This window comes from Zingiber officinale, chromosome 6B (assembly GCF_018446385.1).
Source record: "Zingiber officinale cultivar Zhangliang chromosome 6B, Zo_v1.1, whole genome shotgun sequence".
In the NCBI taxonomy this organism is placed as follows: Eukaryota; Viridiplantae; Streptophyta; class Magnoliopsida; order Zingiberales; family Zingiberaceae; genus Zingiber; species Zingiber officinale.
In genome coordinates this window covers 12,619,416-12,644,727 of record NC_055996.1, presented here as the reverse complement: position 1 = coordinate 12,644,727, position 25,312 = coordinate 12,619,416, and the positions used below count along the sequence as shown (strand labels likewise).

The 25,312-nt window shown below is 37.2% G+C and overlaps 1 protein-coding gene across 7 annotated transcripts; it reads right to left on the bottom strand.

Moving 5' to 3' along the window:
• Window positions 1-708: 708 nt before the first annotated feature.
• On the bottom strand, window positions 709-19,980 carry LOC121992011 (transcription factor HHO3-like). 7 transcript variants are annotated; one of them, XM_042546123.1, is made up of 3 exons: window positions 19,764-19,980; window positions 19,457-19,661; window positions 709-727 (listed from the first exon to the last, which is right to left on the bottom strand). In XM_042546123.1, the coding sequence occupies exons 1-2, from the start codon at window positions 19,957-19,959 to the stop codon at window positions 19,468-19,470; spliced, it is 390 nt and encodes a 129-aa protein (XP_042402057.1). In that variant the 5' UTR covers window positions 19,960-19,980; the 3' UTR covers window positions 709-727; window positions 19,457-19,467. The 7 variants fall into 7 exon arrangements, 5 of the variants coding, with proteins under 5 accessions (XP_042402057.1, XP_042402055.1, XP_042402056.1 ...); XM_042546121.1 differs by lacking the exon at window positions 709-727 and adding an exon at window positions 1,607-1,663; XM_042546122.1 differs by lacking the exon at window positions 709-727 and adding an exon at window positions 13,218-13,277.
• Window positions 19,981-25,312: the final 5,332 nt, after the last annotated feature.

Here is a 25,312-nt window from a genome sequence, read left to right as displayed (position 1 = left end):
TTCTATTACACTTTGAAATTAAACAACAATCCCTTGTTAAATTTTCTTTAACTAAGGTCCTTTCTTTTGTACCAAGCAGGTGTAAATACTTTGATATGCACAAACAGGTTGTTCCTTTCACGGAAGCATGGTCTTGGCAAAAATCAATTGGAGCTAGGAGACAAACTTTGGCAGAGAAAGATAAGATAATTCCTATACACTAGGAACAGGTAGTTCACAGGAGCACTTGAATTTTGATATACAAGATAATTCCTATACACTAGGTACAGGTAGTTCACAGGAGCACTTGAATTTTGATATACAAGATAATTCCTATGATGTTTATCGGACTGAGCTAGGTTTCTCCATATATTCGGATAATCAGTTTCACATTTTCTGTGTCTGTAGCTGTATTGTATATGTATTCCACATTTCTATAAACCTTTGGTTGAAGTAGTAGTTTTTTTTTTGTTTTCTATAACGAAAATTATTCATAGTGAATCTTTTTCAGTGTGTCGCCACAACCATGGCAGACGATGTCCGCTCCTGTCGCTGGCAACTGTGTCGCGGCAGAGGAGTGTCGGCGATCGTGTGACATCAGAAGGATGTGGTGGAAGAGCCACGTCGTGCTAGGTACTCTCAATTGTCGGATTGTCATGGTCGGCAATGAGCAGCCACTACAGCTGGCGCGTTCGATGTGGTAGAGGTTGAGGCGGCATGAGATGGGGATTGTGTGGCGGTGGTGACGCTGTAGAAAAAAACAAAGCAAATTAGGTTTCGTATTAAAAAAAATCATAATTTTTTTATTACATATTTGTAAGAGGATCCGCAACCCATTCTCGTCATAGCACCCACCAACTCATCAAAAAATATGAAATTCACTGTCACATATTGATTATAATAATATATCTTTTTTTACCTATATTATTTTTAATATTAATCCTCATTATTTATAAGTTCTATAGTAAACTCAATTATTTTAAAATTACATCATATTAAATAAATATATTTTAAAATATATAAATTATTATTATTTTTTAATAATAATTTTACTTTTTAAAAAATAATGTTAGTGTTTTAAAAAAATATTATTAATTGTTTTAAAATATTTATTATTATTTATAAAAAAAGAAAATATATATATATAAAATAAAAGATATGAGAGGGATGAACAACATAATATTTTCCCTTCTCTCATAATTGAGAGGGATGTTAAATAGATATTATAATGTTCATTTAATATTCCATGGATGTCCTAAGATTAAGCTCTTGTTTTTTTATTAATTAATTAATACATTGTTTTTAGTTAATGTAACGCCCCGTCCCTTCCTGCTTAAGCTGACGGGGGTTACTTATCTTTTCTTCTTAAAACAGCGGAAGTTTTATTTATAGTATATATATATATATATATATATATATATATATATTTTTTCTTTAAACTTTTCTTTTACTTTCAAATAATCATCCCTAACAACCTATCATATGAGTCACATAACATGCTTAACATAAATTTGAACCATAATACTAAAGAGCATGATGAAGTGTCATAGAGTTATAAAAGAACAACATGAATATAATTCTTATTAACTAGAAGCAGGTCTTTTTCTTTAGCCAAGTCACTACTACACACGTCCTTCTTGCCCCCTCTTGCTGCTCCCTTAGTACATCCATTCTTTTCCCTTATCTGTGGTACAAGGAAAGTAAGCTGTGAGCACTCAAGGCTCAGTAAGATCCTTTCCTACTCACAAAAACCGTATAACATAAATAAAACTTCAAGGCATAAAGCATAAAGACAACTCATCATATCATGTATGGAAGCATCATATCATAACATAATCGTAAGATATCATGTCATATACTAATAAAGTCATAAAGTGCATTCTAGCATAACATAATCATGATCATAACATATCATAACATAATCATAGAGTTCATCCTAATATAATATAACATAATCATAAAGTTCATCCTAACATAACATAACATAATCATGAGCATCATGGTATATCGTAACATAATCATAAAGTGTTATGCGAGATGACTTTCAAAAACATGATTCATGCAATAATATATGCAACATGTCCTTTGAAAACTTATTACTTACATACTTAAACATAATCATAACATGGTTAGGGCCCCGGCTTGTACCACATACATAAATGCGCGCGTCCTATGTAGGTCCAAGGTAGCAAGTCTTGAACCCTACAAGACATACATACTAGGCCCGTTTCTTAGTCCATCGACCTAGGGGCACTTAGGAGCTCATTCCTAACGAGGCCCGTTTCTTAGTCCATCGACCCCGGGGCGCTTATGGAGTCCACCCTTGGTACAAGCTATATAAAGTAAAGTAGCATGTCATACATATCATGGCTCTTATCATTTCATGCACATCGTATTTCTTATCATATCATACCATATAGAATTTGGGCACACAGCTCATCATAATGGTATGTAAAATTTGGGCACACAGCACATCATAAATACATGCATAGTTTGGGCACACAGCTCATCATAAATAGCATGCAAACTTGGGCACACAGCTCATCATAAATGTCATGCATAAATTGGGCACACAGCTCATCATAAACAACATACAGCATAGCATAAGGGTTACCATCATGTATAGATCATAAGTGTGCATAATTAAACATAGAAGCATAGCAAGCTCATAAAACATGGCATATAAGATACATGGGAAACATATTTAGATTTCTAACCCTAATGTCTTATAGTGGCCGAAACATATAGTTGGGTTTTAGGTAAAAACAACCCATACCAACATGTGAACTCTAAACAAGTATCATTTCATATACCATAAGAAAACACCATGAACAAGTTTAGGTAGAGTTCTAGGTTTCTTAAGCTTACAACTTATCATGGCCGAACTTTATCAAGCATACATTGGGTTAAAAATTATCATTCAAGCTTGTGAACCCTAAACAAATTCCGTAGCAAATAATTACAAGGAACATCATGAGCATAATTAGGTTAGGTTCTAAGTTTCCTATGCCCTTAAACATAATGTGGCCGAAACTTGTAGGGCTTAAAGCTAGGGTTCAAGTGTCATAAAAGCATGAGAACCTTAAACAACTTTCATAGCAATTATTTCAAGGAACAACATGAGCATAGTTGAGTTAGGTTCTAAGTTTCCTAGGCCCTTAATCATAATGTGGCCGAAACTTGTAGGACTTAAAGCTAGGGTTCAAGTGTCATAAAAGCATGAGAACCTTAAACAACTTTCATAGCAATTATTTCAAGGAACAACATGAGCATAGTTGAGTTAGGTTCTAAGTTTTCTAGGCCCTTAAACATAATGTGGCCGAAACTTGTAGGACTTAAAGCTAGGGTTCAAGTGTCATAAAAGTATGAGAACCTTAAACAACTTTCATAGCAATTATTTCAAGGAACAACATGAGCATAGTTAAGTTAGATTCTAAGTTTACTAGGTCCTTAAACATAATGTGGCTGAAACTTGTGGGACTTAAAGCTAGGGTTCAAGTTGTTAGGACCTTCGGATAGCGGCTAGAGAGGGGGGTGTGAATAGCCGACCTCAAATTATCGTTTCTTCCTACAATTTAGGTTAGCGCAGCGGAAATAAAGAGTAGAAACGAAAATGGAGAAGATCAAACCTCAAACGCGACGATATAACGAGGTTCGGAGATGATACTCCTACTCCTCGGCTTGTCCGTAAGGTGGACGAATCCTATCAATCCGTCGGTGGATGAAACCCCGGAAAACCGGCTAATAAGAATTCCTTCTGGGTGGAGAAACCTCACCACAATTCCTTTTGCAACAACAATAATAGAGTACAAAGAATAGAGCAAGAAACAATGGACAATATGAATGTAAAAACATCCTACCAAGTTTGCTTGTCTTCTCGTTGCTTACTGGAGTCCGTTGATGAAGCAGCAACTTCACGGATCCAACAACAGCAGCTAGAAAACCAGCCGATGGAAGCTCACACGAAGCTTCAGCAGTGGAGAGCTCAACAAAGCTCAGATCGCAGGAGCAAGAACCGTAGTCAGCAAGCGTTATTTTTCCCTTCTTCTACTGTAGCGGCCTTATATCCTGCACCTGCGAAGAAGACAAAGAAGAATCCAAAAATCTAGCCGTTGAGTCACAACGGCTAAGCCTGGACCGATCAGGCTCCATCCTGATCGGTCCAGGAGGACCCTGATCGGTCTGTGGACCGATCAGGCCCTAGGCTGATCGGTCCCCAGACCGATCAACCAACTCTCTGTGAGAGTTGGCTTCGAAGCCTGATCGGTCTGTGGACCGATCCACCTATAGCCTGATCGGTCCACAGACCGATCCCCCTACTTTTTTCTGCCTCCTGATCGTTTCCTGATCGGTCTGCAGACCGATCAGTTAACCCACAGAAACATTTTGTTTGGTTACTGATCGGTCACCAGACCGATCCAGACAATCAGAGTATCACTGGATCGGTCACCAGACCGATCCAATGCCTTAGAGCTTCCCAGCCCTAAACCCTAAAGCCTTCCCGGTCTAGAGAACGAGCTACCGAGCCCTCTCTGACCTAGTCCGGAGAACGAGCTACCGAGCCCTCTCCGACTTCCACGTTCGATCCAGAGAACGAGCTACCGAGCCCTCTTTGACTTAGTCCGGAGAACGAGCTACCGAGCCCTCTCCGACTTCATCCGGTCTAGAGAACGAGCTCCCGAGCCCTCTCTGACCTAGTCCGGAGAACGAGCTACCGAGCCCTCTCCGACTTCCACGTCCGGTCCAGAGAACGAGCTCCCGAGCCCACTCTGACCTAGTCCGGAGAACGAGCTATCGAGCCCTCTCCGACTTCGTCCGGTCCAGAGAACGAGCTCCCGAGCCCTCTCTGACCTAGTCCGAAGGTCCTAACAAGTGGTATCAGAGCGAGGTCGCTCTTCGTCCGATTAACACCCGGGGGAGCACGAGCTAGAGAATGAATCAACTTGGAGAAGACATCACGATTCCACCCTTCTACGATCGCGACGACTTCGCGTATTGGAAGGTAAGAATGAAGTATTTTCTTATGACTAACCTAGAAAATTGGAATTGTGTACAAGTAGGTTTTATTCCTCCGATGGATAAAGGAGGAGAACCTCTCGAGAAGAAGAAGTGGACGAATGAACAAATCCACCAATCCATAATCAACGACGAGGTAACGAAAATATTTGAATTTTCATTACCTAATGATATATTGTGTAAGATAGGTGGATACAACGATGCCAAGGAGTTGTGGAACAACTTGGCTAAGTTCCATGAGGAGAGCTCCAATTCAAGTCATGAAGAGGAGTCAAGTGAGCCAAGTAGCTCACATCATGGATGTATGGAATTAGAAGTTGAGGGCTACTCAACATCTAAGGAAGAAGAGGAGGAGAGTTCTTCATCAAGATTGGTGCAAGAAGAAGCCTCTACCTCCGGAAGGGATGAAGAAGAGAGTTTATGTTTATCCTCAACCCTAGGTAACTCAAGCAACTTAATTTCAAGTAAATTACATATAATGTGCTTTGAGTGTAGGGAATATGGGCATTACAAGAGCAAATGTCCAAAGAAGATTAGGAAGACTCCACCGGCACCAAAAGTCAAGGAAGCCGGAGTCCCGATACGCAAGGGCAAGGAGCACGTGGTGTGCTTCCAATGCAAGCAAAGGGGACATTATAGGAGCCAATGTCCGAGGGGGAGGCAACCTCACAAGGACAAGAGATCAAGCACATCTATGGGGGGAGCTAAGGAAAACCCTAAGGTATCTTTTAAGGCACATTATTGCAATTCTAATAAGAAACATACTAGTAGCTTTATTGCAATTGCCAATGATGATAAGCATGATAACCATAGAAACCGATACATGTGCTTAGGTGCCAAACATGTTAGTCTAGGTAAGGATGATACTAGAAATGTCAATCCTAGAATTAACTCATCTAAGGTTAAGGAAAACCTAGGTAGGAATCCCAAAACAACTAGACATATGCCTAGGAATACCTCAAAGAAAAATGGAAAATTAAAGCTTGAGGTATTAGAGAAGGAAAATCAAGTCTTGAGGTCAAGACTTGACACTTTAGAAAAGGCTCTTAAGAATTTGGAAAAGCTAACTCTAGGGTCTAAGGGTCAAAAATCAAAGCCCAAGGACATGAGAGGTTTGGGTCACAAACCTAAGTCTCAAGTGGTCAAGCCCACTTATCATAATGTTCCATTCGATTATGGAACAAGATCTAGGGCTAGGAAGACCATCACCAAGGTCACAAGGGGAGTCACCCCTAGAGTTGATCTTGATGAGTCCCAAATGACCAAGGCTTTAAAGCCTAAGAGGGTCATTAGGAGGGTTGCTAGGGAAGTCATCCCTAGTGAATATTTAGTGAACCCAATGAGCTCAAATAAGTTTTGGGTTCCTAGGAGCGTGATTTCATCACGCTAGATGGGTTAGGGTGTGCCAACCTTAATTGGATAGGTAGTTAACCTAATCATGGCAAAAGGTGGCATTTTAGGAATTTTCAAGATGTAATCAAGCCTTGAAAATGAAATTTAAAATTTTACTTATTCCTAAGGTGATTAGGATGTGTCAACCACATTTGAGGAGTTTTCTAGGACCAATCTAATTGGCACATAGTGATCTAAAAATCTTTAGTATATGATTTTAGGTCTATTACACTTAGGAATATAGAATGTGTGGCAAAATGATCAAAATTATCAAAAATGGCAACTAAGGCTAGAATTAGGTATTTTCTATACCTTTATATGTTATTTGTCATATATTGTTTGCCATATGCCATGTCATGACATCATATTTATTTTATTATCATTTGAAATGTCATGATAATGCTTAGGTTAGTTATATGACATGCCTTATTTAAGTTTCATACTTTATGACATGACATCATGACATTGGCACATGTTTTCACTTATGATATTACTTTATGTCATGTCATCATCTCTTGCATTTATGATCAATTAAATTGATTTAAGGATAAAAACTCAATTTGATATGGAAATCAAATTGTTGTCTAGTAAATGCATGAGAACTTAGCTTAAGATGACCTAAACCCATATCTCACATCAAAATTGACTTGGATGTGTTTGATACACCTTAGATGTGTGTGAGATATTAGGATTATGAGTTAGGATCAAGGTACATAGCTCTTGTACCTAGATGAGCCTAATTCCAAATTGAGGATCATAGGGAAAGCTTGTGTACAAGTCATGTACATTTAGCCCTAAATTGTGGTCCTAAATTGAATGGTTTAAAATCATTTCAAAATTGATTTGAAAAACCTTGATGAAACTTTTCTAGTGATAGCATTCATCATTGAGCAAGTTGATACAAAGATGGATTAACCTTGAGCTATTTTAAAGTTTTTCAAACTTTATATCAAGATTTAAAAATGGAAGTTATTTTCATAGAAAACTATTTTTTCATGATAATATATGGTATGAGGAATGTATCCTCAAAATTTTATAATTTTTGGAATTTTTTGTAATTTTTTAGGGGTTTCTGAATTTCGGGAAGAAAAAAAATTCAGAACTCTTATCAGAGAGTTGTGGACCGATCAAAGAAGAGCCTGATCGGTCCAGAGTAGTGTGGATCGGTCACTGGACCGATCCAGGGAAGTCTGATCGATCTGGTGACCGATCCAATAAAGGGCTGAGCGTGCCAAAATGCTGATTTTCGACTGATTGTCTGAAATTTCAGCTGTGGAAGTTGTGTTTTAGATTTCTAAAGGGTTGAAACTTTCCAAAACATTGTTGGTGCAGTGGTCAAGGAGGAGTTGATCTTTAGGGGGAGTTTTACCTAATGGTCAAGAGGGAGTTGACTTTTAGGGGGAGTTTTTACTCGATTTCTGAGGATGAGTGACATGGGATTATCACTAAGTTGATTGTTGTCTTTAGTATCAAGGGGAAATTAAGGGTTTCAATGAAAGGTATGGGACTTTCATTAGGAAGAAACTCTTAACCTTGATTCACTCTTTTTGATGTGCGTCAAAAAGGGGGAGAAATGTCTAGAGAATGTTCAAGGAAGAACATTGGAGTTTGGGGAGAATATTCAAGGAAGAACATTGATTGAAGAGCTATTGGAAAACCTAAGTTAGGTTATCGGGTTAACCTAACTTGATTATGATTTTTGTCAAACATCAAAAAGGGGGAGATTATTGGTGCAACCTTAGGTCAAGGTTGACCTGGTTGACCCGACTCGAGTTGACCTGACTCGAGTTGTATTTTGATGTTTGACGAGAATAGAAAAGTGCTCTGATACCACTTTTATATTCTCGTCAAACATCAAAATACAACTCGAGTCAGGTCAACTCGAGTCGGGTCAACCAGGTCAACCTTGACCTAAGGTTGTACCAACACAAGTGTCATAAAAGCATGAGAACCTTAAACAACTTTCATAGTAATTATTTCAAGGAACAACATGAGCATAGTTGAGTTAGGTTCTAAGTTTCCTAATCCCTTTAACATAATGTGGCCGAATACATATGAGCACGGAATGAAGTTAATTCATCATATGAGCATAACAAGTTAACAACTTCCTCATCATGAGGCACCTATCATAAATCAACAATAGAAGACATGCTTGGTTTGAGTCTTAGCTTACCTATTCTTTTTTTTTTCTTCCCTTTTTTTTATTCATGTTTATCCGAGAGTCTTAGGGGTGTGATTCTAAGTTCTAATCAACATTCTAGCATATGAACATGAGATAAATCCCTTCCATAAAATACATGTCACAAGGAACATATTGAGCATGTCAAAATTTAGATCTTTACATTTCCTAGGTCCTTCTTTTTGGTCTTACCTTGGCCGAAATTCTTCATGAGGTTTTTCTTAGATTTTATGTAACCAAATCTCATAGAACACACAAAAGCTATTGTACCACAGGTGAGGGAAACTTATATCCTTTCGCTTGTGGTTTTTCTTAAGGAGAAAAGTATCCTAAGTGCCAAGGAAGGAGAAAACTTCTTCTTCTTGCACCTCCTTTTGCTTCTTTTTGCTTGGAAGGAATAGAACTTGAAGGCTTCTTCTCGGAAATTAGTTTTCTTGGAGAAGAACTTAACTTAGCTATTGGAATGAGGAGAGGGAAGGGGTTCTTGGTTCGGTGAAGAATGAAGAAGGAGAAAGGAGGAAGAAAGAAAAGGATTTTATCTCTTGTTTTTCTTCTCCCAAACTATTTATTCCTTTTGCCAATGAAACATGTCTTCATTCATTCCCTCAACTCCTCTTTTCCCTCATTCCTTTAATTCCCACGAAAATAGAGAGAGGGAGGGAAGTAGACAACTCATCTTTTGCTTGCTCCTTTTCTTAACCAAGAGGAAAAGAAGGTAAGCAACTTGGTTTTCTCTTGCTCTTTTGCTTAGTTTTCTTTTTATTTTCTTCTCACCTCTAACTAAAATTCCATTCTTTTCCATCCATATATTATTCATTATCCTAGTGGTTATCATATAATCAATTTATCTCCATTATTTGTGGGAGGTTCAAGGTTCAATCCTTGACCTCACCTCTTCTTATTCTATTTTTGGGTTTCTATTTTCCCTTTTTTTCTTATCCTTTTTATTTTCTATACTCTAAAGAGAAATAATATCCATATGCCTATCTTATAATTTCGTGGGTGTTACAGTACCCCATACCTCATAGAAAGTTCGTCCTCGAACTTAGAATAGTGATGTCAGGTGGTACCGGACTTCCGGCTGAGTGCATCGGCCACCTTGTTTGCTTTCCCGGGATGGTAAAAGATTTCGCAATCGTAATCCTTGACCAGTTCGAGCCATCTGCGTTGTCTCATATTTAAGTCTTTCTGCGTGAAGAAATATTTCAGGCTCTTGTGGTCAGTATAAATCTTGCACTGGGTTCCATATAAGTAATGCCTCCATGTTTTTAGAGCGAAGACCACCGCTGCTAGTTCTAGATCGTGAATGGGGTAATTTCTTTCGTGCTCTTTAAGTTGCCTGGAGGCATAGGCGATGACTTTGCCGTCTTGCATGAGTACAGCTCCAAGTCCTAGTAAGGAAGCATCACTATACATAGCAAAGTCTTTGTTACTTCCTGGAAGAGTAAGGATCGGAGCACTGGTCAGTCTCCGTTTTAATTCCGTAAAACTCTTCTCGCAGTCTTCCGTCCATTCATACTTTTTATTTTTCTTGGTGAGATTTGTCATAGGGGCTGTAATTTTGGAGAAATCCTCTACGAATTTCCTGTAGTAACCCGCTAATTCTAGAAAACTTCTGATTTTGCTGGCATTCTTTGGTCTGTTCCAGTTACTTACGGTTTCAATCTTTCTTGGATCTACCATGACTCCATCCTTGGAGATGACATGACCCAAGAATATTACTCGATCTAGCTAGAACTCGCACTTGGAAAACTTTGCATACAGTTGTTTTTCTCGGAGGATCTGCAGTACAATATTCAGATGTTCGGCATGTTCTTCCTGGGTTCTTGAATAGATGAGAATATCGTCAATGAAGACGATCACACATTTATCGAGATATGCCGCAAATACCCGATTCATCAAGTCCATGAACACAATAGGGGCATTTGTCACTCCGAAGGGCATAACTACGAACTCATAGTGTCCGTATCTTGTTCGAAAGGTTGTCTTTGGTATATCATCTTGTTTCACTTTCACTTGATGATAGCCGGACCTTAGGTCAATCTTTGAGAAGACAGTTGCTCCCTTCAATTGGTCGAACAGATCGTCGATCCGCGGAAGGGGGTATCTGTTCTTGATCGTCGCGTTATTTAGTGCTCGGTAATCTATACACATTCGCATAGACCCATCCTTCTATTTCACAAACAGTATCGGAGCTCCCTATGGAGAGTGACTAGGGCGAATAAGTCCCTTGTCGAGTAACTCCCGTAGCTGTTCTTGAAGTTCTTTCAACTCAGTCGGCGCCATTCGGTAAGGTGCTTTAGAAATTGGTTTAGTACCCGGAACTACTTCAATCGTAAACTCTATTTCTCTATCGGGTGTTAATCCCGGTAGTTCATCAGGAAATACTTCCGGATAGTTGCATACTACCCTGACCTCTTCTAGCTTCTGGCTCTCGGTTTGTCTTGTATCAACCACGTGTGCTAGAAATCCAGTACATCCTTTGTCTAACATGCTATATGCCTTTACAGTTGATAAAAATCTTTCAGTTTCTTTCCCAGATTCCCCAATAAACTAAAACATCGGTTCAGCTTCAGGTCGGAAGACTACCTTCCTATTACGGCACTCGATTGAGGCACCGTACTTACTCAGAAAGTCCATGCCCAGTATAATGTCATAATCCCGCATGTCAAGTACTATCAGATTGCAGTAGAGTTCTCTATCTGCGATTCGGATAGGTACGACCCGCAGCATATGATCTGATGGCATAACTTCCCCGGATGGTAGGGTTGTTAAGAACGTGACATTTAGTGTTTGGGGTGGTATGTCTAATTTCTTTGTAAATGGTGTTGAGACGAACGAGTGTGTCGCCCCAGTATCAAACAATACTAAAGCATACTGACTGAAAATAGGCAGCTGACCTGTAACGACAGTAGAGGCGCTTGCCACATCCTCTTTAGTAAGCGAGAAAACCCTGGCGTTCGTTGTAGTTGGTGGAGCTTCCAATCTCCCTTGGCTAATCGGTGTTCCTTCAATAGTAGCTTGCATTTGATGTAGTTGTGAGGGGGTACTCTTGTTCTGGTTGTTCTGCTAAGGTGGTGCCTGAAACCGGTTAGTGCAGTCTCTGGCCAGATGTCCTTCCCCTTCGTAATTATAACACCTTCTTGTACCCTTGTGACATACTCCGGGATGCAGCTTTCCGCAGATAGTGCACTGGGGGTACTTCGGTTGTTTATTCACTGAGCTACCTTTTGCATTGCCCCATTGTTTCCTTTTTCCAGTAGAGGTCCCTTTTCAGCTTGTTTTGCTATCTGAGGATCTCTGTCCTTCTGTTCGGGCCTGACTCTTATTCTCGTTCATCGCTTTTTGATAATGTTCTGTGATGAGGGCACTGCTGACCAATTCCTCTGTAGTCTGCGGTCTATTAATTCCGCCGGCCACGTTCAGTGCTATTTCGGGTCGAAGCATCTTCAGCATCAGTCTGACCCTTTCTCTTTCTGTGCGAACCAACTCTGGACATAGGCGTGCCAAACGGTTGAAGCGTTTTACTGCTTCGTTCACTGATAAGTCACCTTGCCGAAACTCGGTGAATTCGTCATAGTGCCGGTTCGTCACTTGCATATGGAAGAACTCCTCGAAGAACTCTGTCTCGAAGTCCGTCCAGTTCATCAGATTAATCTGTCTCTTTGCCTTTACTCTTTCCCACCACATCCTTGAGTCTCCGGAAAAACAGAATGATACACATTTGATCTTTTCCGCTACGGGCCAGTCTAGTAATTCCACTATGTTGTCCACTGTCTTGAACCAGGCCTGAGCGTCCCATGGCTCGCAAGTACCTGAGAAATTTTCCGGCTTCAGCCTTAGCCACTGTATCAAGTAGGTCTCCTGTCTGACCACTGGAGCAGGGGCTATCGGTGGTACTGGTGCAACTACTGGGATGATGGGTACTGCATTCGGATTTACTGGCGGGGTGACAGGATTTTCTTGCTGACCCATCAAAGTCGTGATCAGCTGTTGTTGCTCCGTGATCTGACGTTGGATGTCAGTAACTACCTGAGTCAGATCTGGTGGAGTTACTGTCTCGTCTGCTCGGTTAGTACGTCTCCTAGCCATGCTTATCTTCATTAAATAACAATAAATTATCGTTATTTCTATCCAGGCTAAAATAAGATCGTTATTATTCCTATCCTACCATCATGCATACCTCAGCTAAAATTGTGACTTAACATCATAAAAAAAAACAAAATAAGAGATCATACATAATATTAAAGCATCATAGAAGAATTACTTTAAGCATATAGATTCTTACTTGGAGCGGCAGGATGGAGGCTTGACATGTGTGTAGTGAAAGGCTAAACTTGGCTCTAATACCAAACTGTAACGCCTCGCCCCTTCCTGCTTAAGCTGACGGGGGTTACTTATCTTTTCTTCTTAAAACAACGGAAATCTTATCTATAGTATATATATATATATATATTTCTTTAAACTTTTCTTTTACTTTTCAAATCATCATCCCTAACTACCTATCATATGAGTCACATAACATGCTTAACATAAATTTGAACCATAATACTAAAGAGCATGATGAAGTGTCATAGAGTCATAAAAGAACAACATGAATATAATTCTTATTAACTAGAAGCAAGTCTTTCTCTTTAGCCAAGTCACTACTACACACGTCCTTCTTGTCCCCTCCTGCTGCTCCCTTAGTACATCCATTCTTTGCCCTTATCTATGGTACAAGGAAAGTAAGCTGTGAGCACTCAAGGCTCAGTAAGATCCTTTCCTATTCACAAAAATCGTATAGCATAAATAAAACTTCAAGGCATAAAGCATAAAGACAACTCATCATATCATGTATGGAAGCATCATATCATAACATAATCGTAAGGTATCATGGCATATACTAATAAAGTCATAAAGTGCATTCTAACATAACATAATCATGATCATAACATATCATAACATAATCATAGAGTTCATCCTAACAAAAACATAACATAATCATAAAGTTCATCCTAACATAACATAACATAATCATAAAGTTCATCCTAACATAACATAACATAATCATGAGCATCATGGTATATCGTAACATAATCATAAAGTGTTATGCGAGATGACTTTCAAAGACATGATTCATGCAATAATATATGCAATATGTCCTTTGAAAACTTATTACTTACATACTTAAACATAATCATAACATGGTTAGGGCCCCGACTTGTACCACATACATAAATGTGCGCGTCCTATGTAGGTCCAAGGTAGCAAGTCTTGAACCCTACAAGGCATACATACTAGGCCCGTTTCTTAGTCCATCGACCTAGGGGCACTTAGGAGTCCATCCCTAACGAGGCCCGTTTCTTAGTCCATCGACCCCGGGGCGCTTATGGAGCCCACCCTTGGTACAAGCCATATAAAGTAAAGTAGCATGTCATACATATCATGGCTCTTATCATTTCATGCACATCGTATTTTTATCATATCATACCATATAGAATTTGGGCACACAGCTCATCATAATGGTATGTAAAATTTGGGCACACAACACATCATAAATACATGCATAGTTTGGGCACACAGCTCATCATAAATAGCATGCAAACTTGGGCACACAGCTCATCATAAATGTCATGCATAAATTGGGCACACAGCTCATCATAAACAACATACAGCATAGCATAAGGGTTACCATCATGTATAGATCATAAGTGTGCATAATTAAACATAAAAGTACAACAAGCTCATAAAACATGGCATATAAGATACATGGGAAACATATTTAGATTTCTAACCCTAATGTCTTATAGTGGCCGAAACATATAGTTGGATTTTACGTAAAAACAACCCATACCAACATGTGAACTCTAAACAAGTATCATTTCATATACCATAAGAAAACACCATGAACAAGTTTAGGTAGAGTTCTAGGTTTCTTAAGCTTACAACTTATCATGGCCGAACTTTATCAAGTATACATTGGGTTAAAAATTATCATTCAAGCTTGTGAACCCTAAATAAATTCCGTAGCAAATAATTACAAGAAACATCATGAGCATAATTAGGTTAGGTTCTAAGTTTTCTATGCCCTTAAACATAATGTGGCCGAAACTTGTAGGGCTTAAAGCTAGGGTTCAAGTGTCATAAAAGCATGAGAACCTTAAACAACTTTCATAGCAATTATTTCAAGGAACATCATGAGCATAGTTGAGTTAGGTTCCAAGTTTCCTAGACCCTTAATCATAATGTGGCCAAAACTTGTAGGACTTAAAGCTAGGGTTCAAGTGTCATAAAAGCATAAGAACCTTAAACAACTTTCATAGCAATTATTTCAAGGAACAACATGAGCATAGTTGAGTTAGGTTCTAAGTTTCCTAGGCCCTTAAACATAATGTGGCCGAAACTTGTAGGACTTAAAGCTAGGGTTCAAGTGTCATAAAAGCATGAGAACCTTAAACAACTTTCATAGCAATTATTTCAAGGAACAACATGAGCATAGTTGAGTTAGGTTCTAAGTTTCCTAGGCCCTTAAACATAATGTGGCCGAAACTTGTAGGACTTAAAGCTAGGGTTCAAGTGTCATAAAAGCATGAGAACCTTAAACAACTTTCATAGCAATTATTTCAAGGAACAACATGAGCATAGTTGAGTTGGGTTCTAAGTTTCCTAGGCCCTTAAACATAATGTGGCCGAAACTTGTGGGACTTAAAGCTAGGGTTCAAGTGTCATAAAAGCATGAGAACCTTAAACAACTTTCATAGTAATTATTTCAAGGAACAACATGAGCATAGTTGAGTTAGGTTCTAAGTTTCCTAAGCCCTTTAACATAATGTGGCCGAATACATATGAGCATGAAATGAAGTTAATTCATCATATGAGCATAACAAGTTAACAACTTCCTCATCATGAGGCACCTATCATAAATCAACAATAGAAGACATGCTTGGTTTGAGTCTTAGCTTACCTATTCTTTTTTTTTCTTCCCTTTTTTTTTATTCATGTTTATCCGAGAGTCTTAGGGGTGTGATTCTAAGTTCTAATCAACATTCTAACATATGAACATGAGATAAATCCCTTCCATAAAATACATGTCACAAGGAACATATTGAGCATGTCAAAATTTAGATCTTTACATTTCCTAGGTCCTTCTTTTTGGTCTTACCTTGGCCGAAATTCTTCATGAGGTTTTTCTTAGATTTTATGTAACCAAATCTCATAGAACACACAAAAGCTATTGTACCACAGGTGAGGAAAACTTACATCCTTTCGCTTGTGGTTTTTCTTAAGGAGAAAAGTATCCTAAGTGCCAAGGAAGGAGAAAGCTTCTTCTTCTTGTATCTCCTTTTACTTCTTTTTGCTTGGAAGGAATAGAACTTGAAGGCTTCTTCTCGGAAATTAGTTTTCTTGAAGAAGAACTTAACTTAGCTATTGGAATGAGGAGAGGGAAGGGGTTCTTGGTTCGGTGAAGAATGAAGAAGGAGAAAGGAGGAAGAAAGAAAAGGATTTTATCTCTTGTTTTTCTTCTTCCAAACTATTTATTCCTTTTGCCAATGAAACATATCTTCATTCATTCCCTCAACTCCTCTTTTCCCTCATTCCTTTAATTCCCATGAAAATAGAGAGAGGGAGGGAAGTAGACAACTCATCTTTTGCTTGCTCCTTTTCTTAACCAAGAGGAAAAGAAGGTAAGCAACTTGGTTTTCTCTTGCTCTTTTGCTTAGTTTTCTTTTTATTTTCTTCTCACCTTTAACTAAAATTTCATTCTTTTCCATCCATATATTATTCATTATCCTAGTGGTTATCATATAATCAATTTATCTCCATTATTTGTGGGAGGTTCAAGGTTCAATCCTTGACCTCACCTCTTTTTATTCTATTTTTGGGTTTCTATTTTCCCTTTTTCTCTTATCCTTTTTATTTTCTATACTCAAAAGAAAAATAATATCCATATGCCTATCTTATAATTTCGTGGGTGTTACAATTAATGACTCCATGCTGGAAATTAATTGAGTTGAGTTTACTCAACTTGGGTTGATTTAAACTGGACTGGTTCATTGAACCACCAGGTTAGTTTAAAAAGATAAGTTTCATTTAATTAGATTCTCATATGGTTCAAACTATTAATTGGTTTAACCTAATCAATTTGATCTAAATCAAAATCATTTTAAGTTGATTTGATTAAATGAGTATGGGCTAATCATAAATTTGACTAGTTTGATTTATTAAGATGGATCTTTCCATATTTAATTAAATAGGCTAAATTTATTCTATTAGGACTGATTTAATCAAAATTGGGTCAGATTTATTAAATAAGTCTGAAATTAACTTAAATGAATTTAGGTTAAATAAAAACAATATAGATAAGGCATCCCTATCTAATTAGATTAGTTCTAATAGGACAATTGACCAAGTTCAGGTTTCATCTTCTCAATCGACCGGTCCAGTGTGTTAGTCCACTAGAACTCCTCAAATAAAGGAAATTAGTTTTTCTTATTTGTTTATAAATTCTGTATATTTGTTCTATGTATATGTGTAAATTGAATTGAACTAGTTGTGTTACTGGTTTGTTGATTTTGTACTGCTATTATTATTTTCAATTCTAGATGTCGACAATGATATACACAATGACCCATCGTGACATACAACGAATGAGCTAAGGGAGCAGATTGAGGAGATGGAGTTTGACCCAGTTCATGGACTCCAAGGACATATTGGCCAACTTGATCGATTATTCTAGAAACTCGAATGAAAAGAGTTTCCAATCTTGAATAACTTGGTTTTGCTCCAATTTCTACCAATACAACTCAATATAGTAGCACACTAATTATGAGGGTAAGGGCATATCCCATATGCACAATTGTGTATAAAGCTACTTCACCATATGGATCAAGATGATCCCGAAAAGTTTGAAGAGAATCCATAAGAGGATCCGAATGTGGACCAAATTAAATGGAGAATTCTAAAGTTGTCTACCTGAGATTGCCCCAAACGAATCTAGGTTAAAAGGGATAGTGTTGACCACCACACTATTGTTTGTCCTAGTGAGAGTGGTGTTAACTTATTTATTTTATTAGACTTCTATTGTTATTGTCATTATGTATGAATAATAATAAGCTCATTTAGTTTATGAGTTATGTAATAATTTTTCCGTTGTTATATATGAACAGAATTATTTTATAAAAAATTATGTTATGTGTTAACAAATTTGAAAATGATTAGTTCATGTTTAATCTAATGATTAGTTTATTTGTTAGGATGTGTGTAATAGAATTAATCAATGTGTAGGATTGAAAGCGCTAGAGGAGGGGGAGCGGGTGAATACTGCTCGTGATTTTTTTTCACGTTTTTCACAAGAACTCGGAGAGAAAAACAAATAATAATAAATGCAACGAAATAAAATAAAACTTGACACAAGTTGATTTTACTTGGTTCGGAGTTTCTGACGACTTCTATTTCAAGGTTTGCGATCGTTGATCATTTTCATTAGACAATTCACTATAAACTCGAACAATTGAACCAAATTGCATCTATTTTGATTTGATCTCAATTAGAGATTTTTTAACTCACCTAATGGGTCGATTCAGACCATCCTACAAGATGATGAGTTTTTAATGGACCATCCTGACCTATCTAACAACTCTACTCAGCAATAATAAGAACTTCCCATCTCCTTCGTATATAGCTAATTACGTCTTTGAGTTAAAAAAAAAGCTTATTTGTTAGTAGAATAGGTTCGCGATCGTTGATCATTTTCGTTAGACGATTCACTATAAACTCGAACAATTGAACCAAATTGCATCTATTTTGTGTTGGTCTTAATTAAAGATTTTCTAACTCACCTGATGGGTCGATTGAGACCACCCTACAAAGATGATGAATTTTTAATGGACCATCCTGACCTACCTAACAACTCTACTCAGCAATAATAAGAACTTCCCATCTCCTTCGTATATAGCTAATTACGTCTTTGAGTAAAAAAAAAACTTATTTGTTATCACACAATTAGTATTTGAATTATGATATATTCATTTGATTAATTTATCATTAAAAAAATTAATTGTAATTTCAAGACATCCACACCAAAAATTGAGTAATATATTTTTAAAAAATACCCATGGAATATAAACCCCGTTCTGTTAACCTATTTGTAAGGCCAAGTGAATTACTATAGGGAATGATCATGAATCCATAATCTGATCGAAAGGCTCCACACATGTCTCAGCCTTCCCAGGGATGGAATACAATCTGATTTAATGGACCATAATTACACGGCCGCATCACTGCGGTGGATGACCCGGGGATTTTCCTGGACCTGAAGATCCTATCACTTCATTCCATGGGTTATATTTTATAAGTCGTATAGTTATATTTTATACTAATAGAGGATTGTGAAAATTTTAGATGTGGGACTAAACATCATCCTGCAGAAATTATCCATCAGCCTCCTAGCAATTGATTCAACTGAGGTCTTACCATGAGCAACACGGAGCAATCGCGAGCACAAACCGCTGATGCAGATCCTGAGACCAGAACCTCCACATCTGCAGCCTGTTGCTAATGCAAGCCACAGTGTTTGCCAGGCGCCACCACCTGAGATGCTTCCGGGGATTCTTAAGTACACTTATGGCAACTAACTGGATGGTTATTGATGGCCGGAGTCACAAAGCCATGAGTGATCACGGTAGAGCACAGAGAGAGGTCAGACAACACAGCGGCAGTCTCATCTTCCGCCTTGGAGCTGTATAGTTCCAATACTGGCAGGGACACATGTCCGCCGTTCCGAGAATAACATACTGATTTCTTCAATCGGAACCAAAGGAATCCATTAAGAGCAAAAATCCTCCGAGAAATGAACAAAGATTCAATTTTTTTTCCCAAATAAATGGCAAAGAATTATGTATTTCCAACCTCTTTAAGGTTCATCTTGTCATGTTTTTGGTATCTTTACTTTCCTCACAGATCCAGAGTTGGAACGAGCTCGTCCAGTTCTTCTTATCTCTGAAATCCGAGCTGCTCTCGTTGATTTTGCCCTTAATCGGCGTGAATTCCTGGAACACACGCCCGAAACCCTCGGCGCGGAACCGATCGATCTCCCTCTTCAACTCCCCCATCACTACGATCGAAATTCCCAAACAAAAGAACACTAATTTTAACCTAAAAGGATCCTGGCGAAATCAAATAAGGGAAGGACAGAAGGGAGGAGCATCGGACCGACCCTCGTAGACGAGACGCATGCAGAGAGGGAGCTCGCGCTTGAAAACTTCGATCTTGCGCTTCTCCTCCTCCAAACTCTTGATGGACTCCTCCAGCCGCGACACCTGCCGCCCTCTCGCCCTGCTCTCTGTCACCGCCTTCTTCACGAACCCGACAGCGACGGCCCGCATAGGGTACAGCGTTAACTCTGATCTCATCTACTGTTAGAATTTCTTGTTGAAATTAATTAATGAAATAACAAACCTAAATGAATGAATATTTGAAGTACAATTATGGTTGTTCATTTTAATTTTTTAATTTGGAGTTTTTTCAATTTTCAGAATTGAAAACAAGTTGTCTTTTGATACATGGCTTTTTGGCAAGAGCTATATTTATTCATTGTGACTCTGACTCTTGGATGTGACTATTCAAATCTATAAATAGAGAAGAGATTATGAAAATAAATACAACAAATTTTCTTTTTTTCTCTCATCCGATTTTTATATATTCTCTTAGTTCCAAAATATTTTCTATTGTTGTTTATAGAAAATATTGCAAAGGCTTATCATATCTCAAAAATTATTTGTCATTGCTCCCTTAGGTAACATTGAGAGGGGACAAATATAATTTTTAGGAAAATGTATCTTGTACATGTTTCAAGTCTTCAGCCATTTGTTTCCTAATTTTAGAGATCACTCCATATCATTTTTATAACAATCTAAAAACTATATTTTGTTGGATCTTCGAAGAAATAATGGAGCATAAAATAATCATGACAATACTAAAGTTTATGAATCAAGACATGGTCAAACTGAATAGGTTTGATGAAACGAACTTAATACGTTGGCAAGACAAATTGAAATTTCTACTGTAATGAAGATCTTGTACATTCTTGATCCAAATTTGGAAGACATTCCGAAACCAACTGATAAAGAAGACAAAGATCTAAGGGACAAAAGAGAGAAAAGGAAAGAAAATGAATTGATGTGTTGTGGTCATATTTTAAATGCCTTGTCCGATCGTCTCTATGATCTCTACACAAATACTGCCTCTACTAAGGAAATATGGCAAGCATTGGAAAATAAGTATAAAGTGGAAGAAGAAGGTACCAAGAAGTTTTTAATTTCAAAATACTTTGATTTTAAATTTTTTAATGATAAACCATTGCTTACATGAATTGCAAATTATTGTTAACAAAATGAGAGCAGTAAAGATTGAGTTATCGGAATCTTTTTAAGTCGGTGCAATCATAGCAACATTGCCATCTACTTGAAAAAGTTATCAGAAAAAGATTCTTCATAGTTCTGAAGATTCTTCTTTAGAACAAATATAAAAACATTTGCGTATTGAGGAAGAATCTATGACGAGAGATAAGAATGAAAATTCTTATGAAGACATTTCTAAGGCCAACGTCATAAATCAGCCAATGAAAATTAACAATAACAATAAAAAGAGAGGAAATCCACTTCGTCCGAAAAAGTATATAGAGAAAGCCAAAGGAAAGCCTAAAGGAGCATGCTTTGTTTGTGGAAATTTGGACATTATGCTTGAGATTGTAGGTTTAAAAAGAAACCGAGTAAAGAGGAAGCAAAGATTAACTCCATAGACATGGACAATATTGTGCCAATTATAAGTCATGTTAATGTAGGTTTAAAAAGAAACCGAGTAAAGAGGAAGCAAAGATTAACTCCGTAGACATGGACAATATTGTGGCAATTATAAGTAATGTTAATGCTACTCAAGGAAAAGTGCCAAGCTGGTGGTATGATACATGTGCTACCGTCCATGTTGCATATGATAAGTCATTGTTCAACACTTATCAAGAGATTGAAGGCGAGCAAGAGATTCAAATGGGAAATGAAGGGCATTCGAAAGTAGTTGGTAAAGGAAGTATAGTTTTAAACTTTCTTCAAGAAAAACAATAACTTTGACAAATGTCCTTCATGTTCCAGACATGAATCATAATTTGGTTAGTGGTGATCTACTCATCAAGGTAAAGATTAAGGCTATGCATGAGTCCAGAAAATTGATCCTTTCGGTCTCTAATAACTTTGTTGGGAAAGGATTTTCTTGTGATGGATGGTAAAATTATGTACTAGTGACAATGGAATAAATAAATGTATTTCTTCTCCTTACATGATTGACTCTGTTTCTTTTTGACATAGTAGATTAACACACATAAGAAAATCTACAATGAATAAAATGATTAAATGTGACATTATATCTTGTGATTTAAATAACTTTAAAAAATGTGAAATATGTGTTAAATGCCAGATGACTAAGAAACCATTTCAAAGTGTTGAAAGAAAGACTCAAATTTTGGATCTTGTTCATTCGGATATCTGTGAATTAAATGGAGTGTTAACAAGAGGAGGCAATAGATAGTTTATAACATTTATATATGATTATTCAAGGTACACATTTTTTTATTTAATGAAACATAAGGATGAAGCCTTTAAAATGTTTAAAGTATATAAAGCTTTAGTGGAAAACTAACTTAACAAAAAGATTAAAATACTTAGGAGTGATAGAGGTGGTGAAGATTTTTCAAATGAATTTAATTTATTTTGTGAAGAAAATGAAATTTTACATCAATGTGTTGCACCTCAAACTCCTGAACAAAATGATTTAGCAGAAAGAAAAAATAAAACTCTTGTGGGGATGATAAATGCTATGATAATAAATACAAAATTGGCATTTAACTTATGGGGAGAAGCATTACTAGCAGCATGACATACTGTGAATCAAATTCCTCTTAAAAGGAATAATATATCTCCTTATGAGATATGGAAAGGAAGAAAGCCTACTATAGGTTACGTCAAAGAGTGGGGGTGTCTTGCTTATTGCAAAAATTGGAACTCAATTAGGTCCTAGAGGAATCAAGTATGCATTTGTGGGATATGCCGTAAATAGTAAAGCATATAGACTTCTAGATTTAGAAGCTAACGTGATAATAGAATCAAGAGAAGTGGATTTTTTTGAAAATTTAATTACTTCAGAAAAAAATTCTAAATTAATTCCATATAATGAGTCTCAAGAGGAAATTTCCAAAGGATCAAAAACTGATGTATCTTCTAAGGTTGATGAACAAACATGTGAGCCTAGAAGAAGCAAAAGAATAAGGAAAATAAAACATTTAGATCCTAATGAAATTAATTCTCAACTAATATCTCTTTGTTTGGTAGAAGGAGATAGAAATAAGATAGTAAGAACAATTCTAATTTTCTTACAAACTGAAAGTGATCCTACAACTTATAAAGAAGTTATGGCTTCAAGAGATTCTATTTTTTTTTGGAAAGATGCCATAAATGATGAAATGGATTCTATTATATCAAATCACACTTGGGATCTTGATGATTTACCTTCTGGCTCTAAACCTATTTGTTGCAAGTGGGTGTTTAGAAGAAAGTATCATAGTGATGGATCACTTCTAACATTCAAGGCTAGGCTAGTAGCCAATGGGTATAAACAACTAGAGGGAATTGATTATTTTGAAACATAGACTCCTGTTGCTAGAATTACAACCATAAGGATTTTATTTGCGTTAGCTTCTATTCATGATTTAATTGTCCATCAAATGAATGTAAAAATAACATTTTTAAATAGTGATCTCGAAGAAGAGGTCTACATGGAATAACCTGAAGGTTTTGTTCTACCAGGAAATGAGGAAAAAGTATGCAAATTATTAAAATCCTTGTATGATTTGAAACAAGCCTCAAAGCAATGACATGCAAAATTCGATTCTACTATTTTTTTCAAATGGTTTTGTTCACAATGCCATTGATAAATGTCTCTATCATAAATCATTTGATGATTGCATTATATTTATTTGTCTTTATGTTGATGATTTGTTGATAGTAAGTAATAAAATGGAAAGCATAGTAGAAACAAAGAGGTTTCTATCTTCTATATTCAAAATGAAGGATCTTAGACATGTGGATACCATACTTGGTATTAAGGTCACAAGAAACAGTGGGGGGTTATGAACTAAATCAAGCACATTATATTGAAAAGATGCTTGATAAGTTCAAATATTTGAATTTCAAAGAAGCTAGTACCCCAATTGATCCAAGTGTCAAGTCAATCAAGAACAATGGAAGAGCAGTGGCACAACTTGAGTATGCAAGTGCAATTGGTAGCCTAATGTCTGCATTGCAATGTACATGACTGGACATTGCTTTTGTAGCTAGTAAACTAAGTAGGTTTACTAATAATCAAACAATGATCATTGGAAAGCCATTGAAAGAGATTTTGGTTATTTAAAGAAAACTAAAAACCTTTCTTGCATTATTCTAAATTCCCTGCTATATTAGAAGGATATATAGATGCTAGTTGGATATCAAGTTTGGGAGATAATAAATCTACTTCAGGGTGGGTGTTTACTTTTAGAGGAAGTGAAATATCTTGGAGATCCAAGAAACAAACATACCTAACACATTCCACCATGGAGTCAGAATTTATTGCATTAGCCAAAGCATGAAAAGAGGTTGAGTGATTAAGGGATCTTTTGTGTGAAATACCATTGACTTCAAAAAGTATTGGTTCAGTATCAATCTTATGTAATAGTCAAGCCACTCTAGCAAGAGCATATAATGATATTTACAATGGAAAGTCTAGGCATATAAGCCTAAGACATACTTATGTGAGAAAATTAATTAAAAGTGGAATTATTTCTCTTACATATGTGAAATCCAATGAAAATTTAGCAAATCCATTTACTATGCCTCTTACAAGAGAATTAGTAAAATCTTCATCCAGGAAGATGAGATTAAAACTCCTTATTAAAATAAACTACCAATAATGGCAACTCTATTGGTGCTGTTAGCACTAACGATCTAACTCAAGTTTTGATGGATGACAAAGTATGTTAAGTTAGTTTCATTGTGATCTAACACTTTGACGAAGTGTGCAGGAGAAGCCCAGACTGGTCGACGGGCTGATCAGATGTCTGGCACGAAGTCCAGCAAGGTCAACGGGTCGACCTGATAGCTGGCACGAAGCCAGACTAATCGATGGGCTGACCGGATGTCTAGCACGAAGTCCAGCTAGGTTGACGAGCTGACCTGATATCTGGCACGAAGTCTAGATAGGTCGAAGGGCTGACCGGACTTCTGGCAGGTAAGTTAAGGTAAGTCACTGGAGGAGAGTGACTGTGAGGACGCATTCCTGGGAAGGGAACTTAGGCGCCGATCCAACTTAGAACCATTTCAGAACTCTAAGTTGAGATCTTGACTAGATTCTGATCTCGGTGAGATAGAATCTAATTAATACTCCTGTTTAATTATAAAAATTGTGCTAACACTTTGTTTTGCATGATATATAATTTGCATTTGTGCTTCGGACTAACGTTTTTCTTGCAGGGAGTTGAAGCTGCTAGAAAACAGAGGTCTGGGCTCCTGGAAGGGATCTGGGTGCCCGGAATGCAAAAGTTATCCTCATCGTGCTTCGCTACATGGAGCTTCATTGTTGGCTGGGCTACATCACACTCTAGGCGCCCGGAAGAGATCCGGGTGCTCGGAGCATCCTATATAAGGAGGGTGAGCCCTGGAGCAAAGAACACAACTCACAACT